The sequence below is a fragment of the Buceros rhinoceros genome, unplaced genomic scaffold (genome assembly GCF_000710305.1).
Source record: "Buceros rhinoceros silvestris isolate BGI_N320 unplaced genomic scaffold, ASM71030v1 scaffold29460, whole genome shotgun sequence".
NCBI classification, from domain to species: domain Eukaryota; kingdom Metazoa; phylum Chordata; class Aves; order Bucerotiformes; family Bucerotidae; genus Buceros; species Buceros rhinoceros.
In genome coordinates this window covers 507-1,449 of record NW_010391760.1, presented here as the reverse complement: position 1 = coordinate 1,449, position 943 = coordinate 507, and the positions used below count along the sequence as shown (strand labels likewise).

The window sequence follows — 943 nt, the reverse complement described above, 5'->3', positions numbered from 1 at the left end:
AGGTAGGGGGCTGGGGTTCTGGAGAACCTCCACTTCACTCCTGGAAGTGTGTGGGAAGTAAGTCCTGGCATGCACAGTCCCTGTGGCATCCTCTGACCAGGGCTGGCTGTCACTGGAGTATTTCAGCTCTCCTGACAGCATCTTCCCACCCCATGGTCCCTCCTGGCTGGGACATGCCCTGCTGTGGTGTCCCACTGCACCAGCCAGAATAGCTCGTAAGGGCACTGGAAGCACCTGGGAGCTGGGGAGCTGGATTACTGGGGAGGTTTGGGGAGCAGTGGGGGTGGAAGGGTCAATGATCAGTTCTCCTTGATGAGCACTATGGTGTCCCCACAGGGAGAACTTCCTGGTGCTGGACATCTTCTTCGAGGCACTCAACTACGAGGCCATTGAGCAGAAGAAAGCCTATGACCTTGCTGGGCTTCTCGGTGACTCTCTCCACCTACCTGTGGGACCCTGAGGCGTAGAGTCTGGGTCATAGCGCTGGGAGGACACGGGTCTGGACGGGGAGGGACTAGAGAGAGCAGGAGCCAGCCACAGACTGGCTGAATGGTGGCATGCAGCTGGCCATAGCCTGTCCCGCATATCCTCTGCTCCCTCCGTTCTGCCACCCCTGCCCTGTCCCCCTCCATCTGGGGACATGATCACACCGTCCCCCTCCATCTGGCAGCCCTGGTGTTGCCCACAGCCCCGCTGGCCCACCCCAGGCTCCCAGCAGGCTGCACAGCATCTCCCAGTGACAATCTCCCCCTCCTCCTCCCCAGGGGACATCGGGGGGCAGATGGGCCTGTTCATCGGTGCCAGCATCCTCACCATCCTGGAGATCCTGGACTATGTCTATGAGGTGCGCTGAGCCTTTGGGGCTGTGTCTTGGCAGTGGGAGCGGGTGAAGTGGAGAGTAGGGGCAGGGCTCCCCAGGGAGGGGGTTCTGTGCATGGCCACC

At 61.2% G+C, this 943-nt stretch overlaps 1 protein-coding gene across 1 annotated transcript in view; it reads left to right on the top strand.

Moving 5' to 3' along the window:
- Nucleotides 1-943, top strand: part of ASIC4 (acid-sensing (proton-gated) ion channel family member 4) — a gene marked incomplete at both ends in the record, with an annotated part of 3,745 nt that overhangs the window by 2,383 nt on the left and 419 nt on the right. Inside the window, 2 exon segments of the mRNA XM_010142946.1 lie at nucleotides 337-428; nucleotides 765-891. Of these exon segments, the coding sequence (XP_010141248.1) occupies nucleotides 337-428; nucleotides 765-891 (219 nt within the window).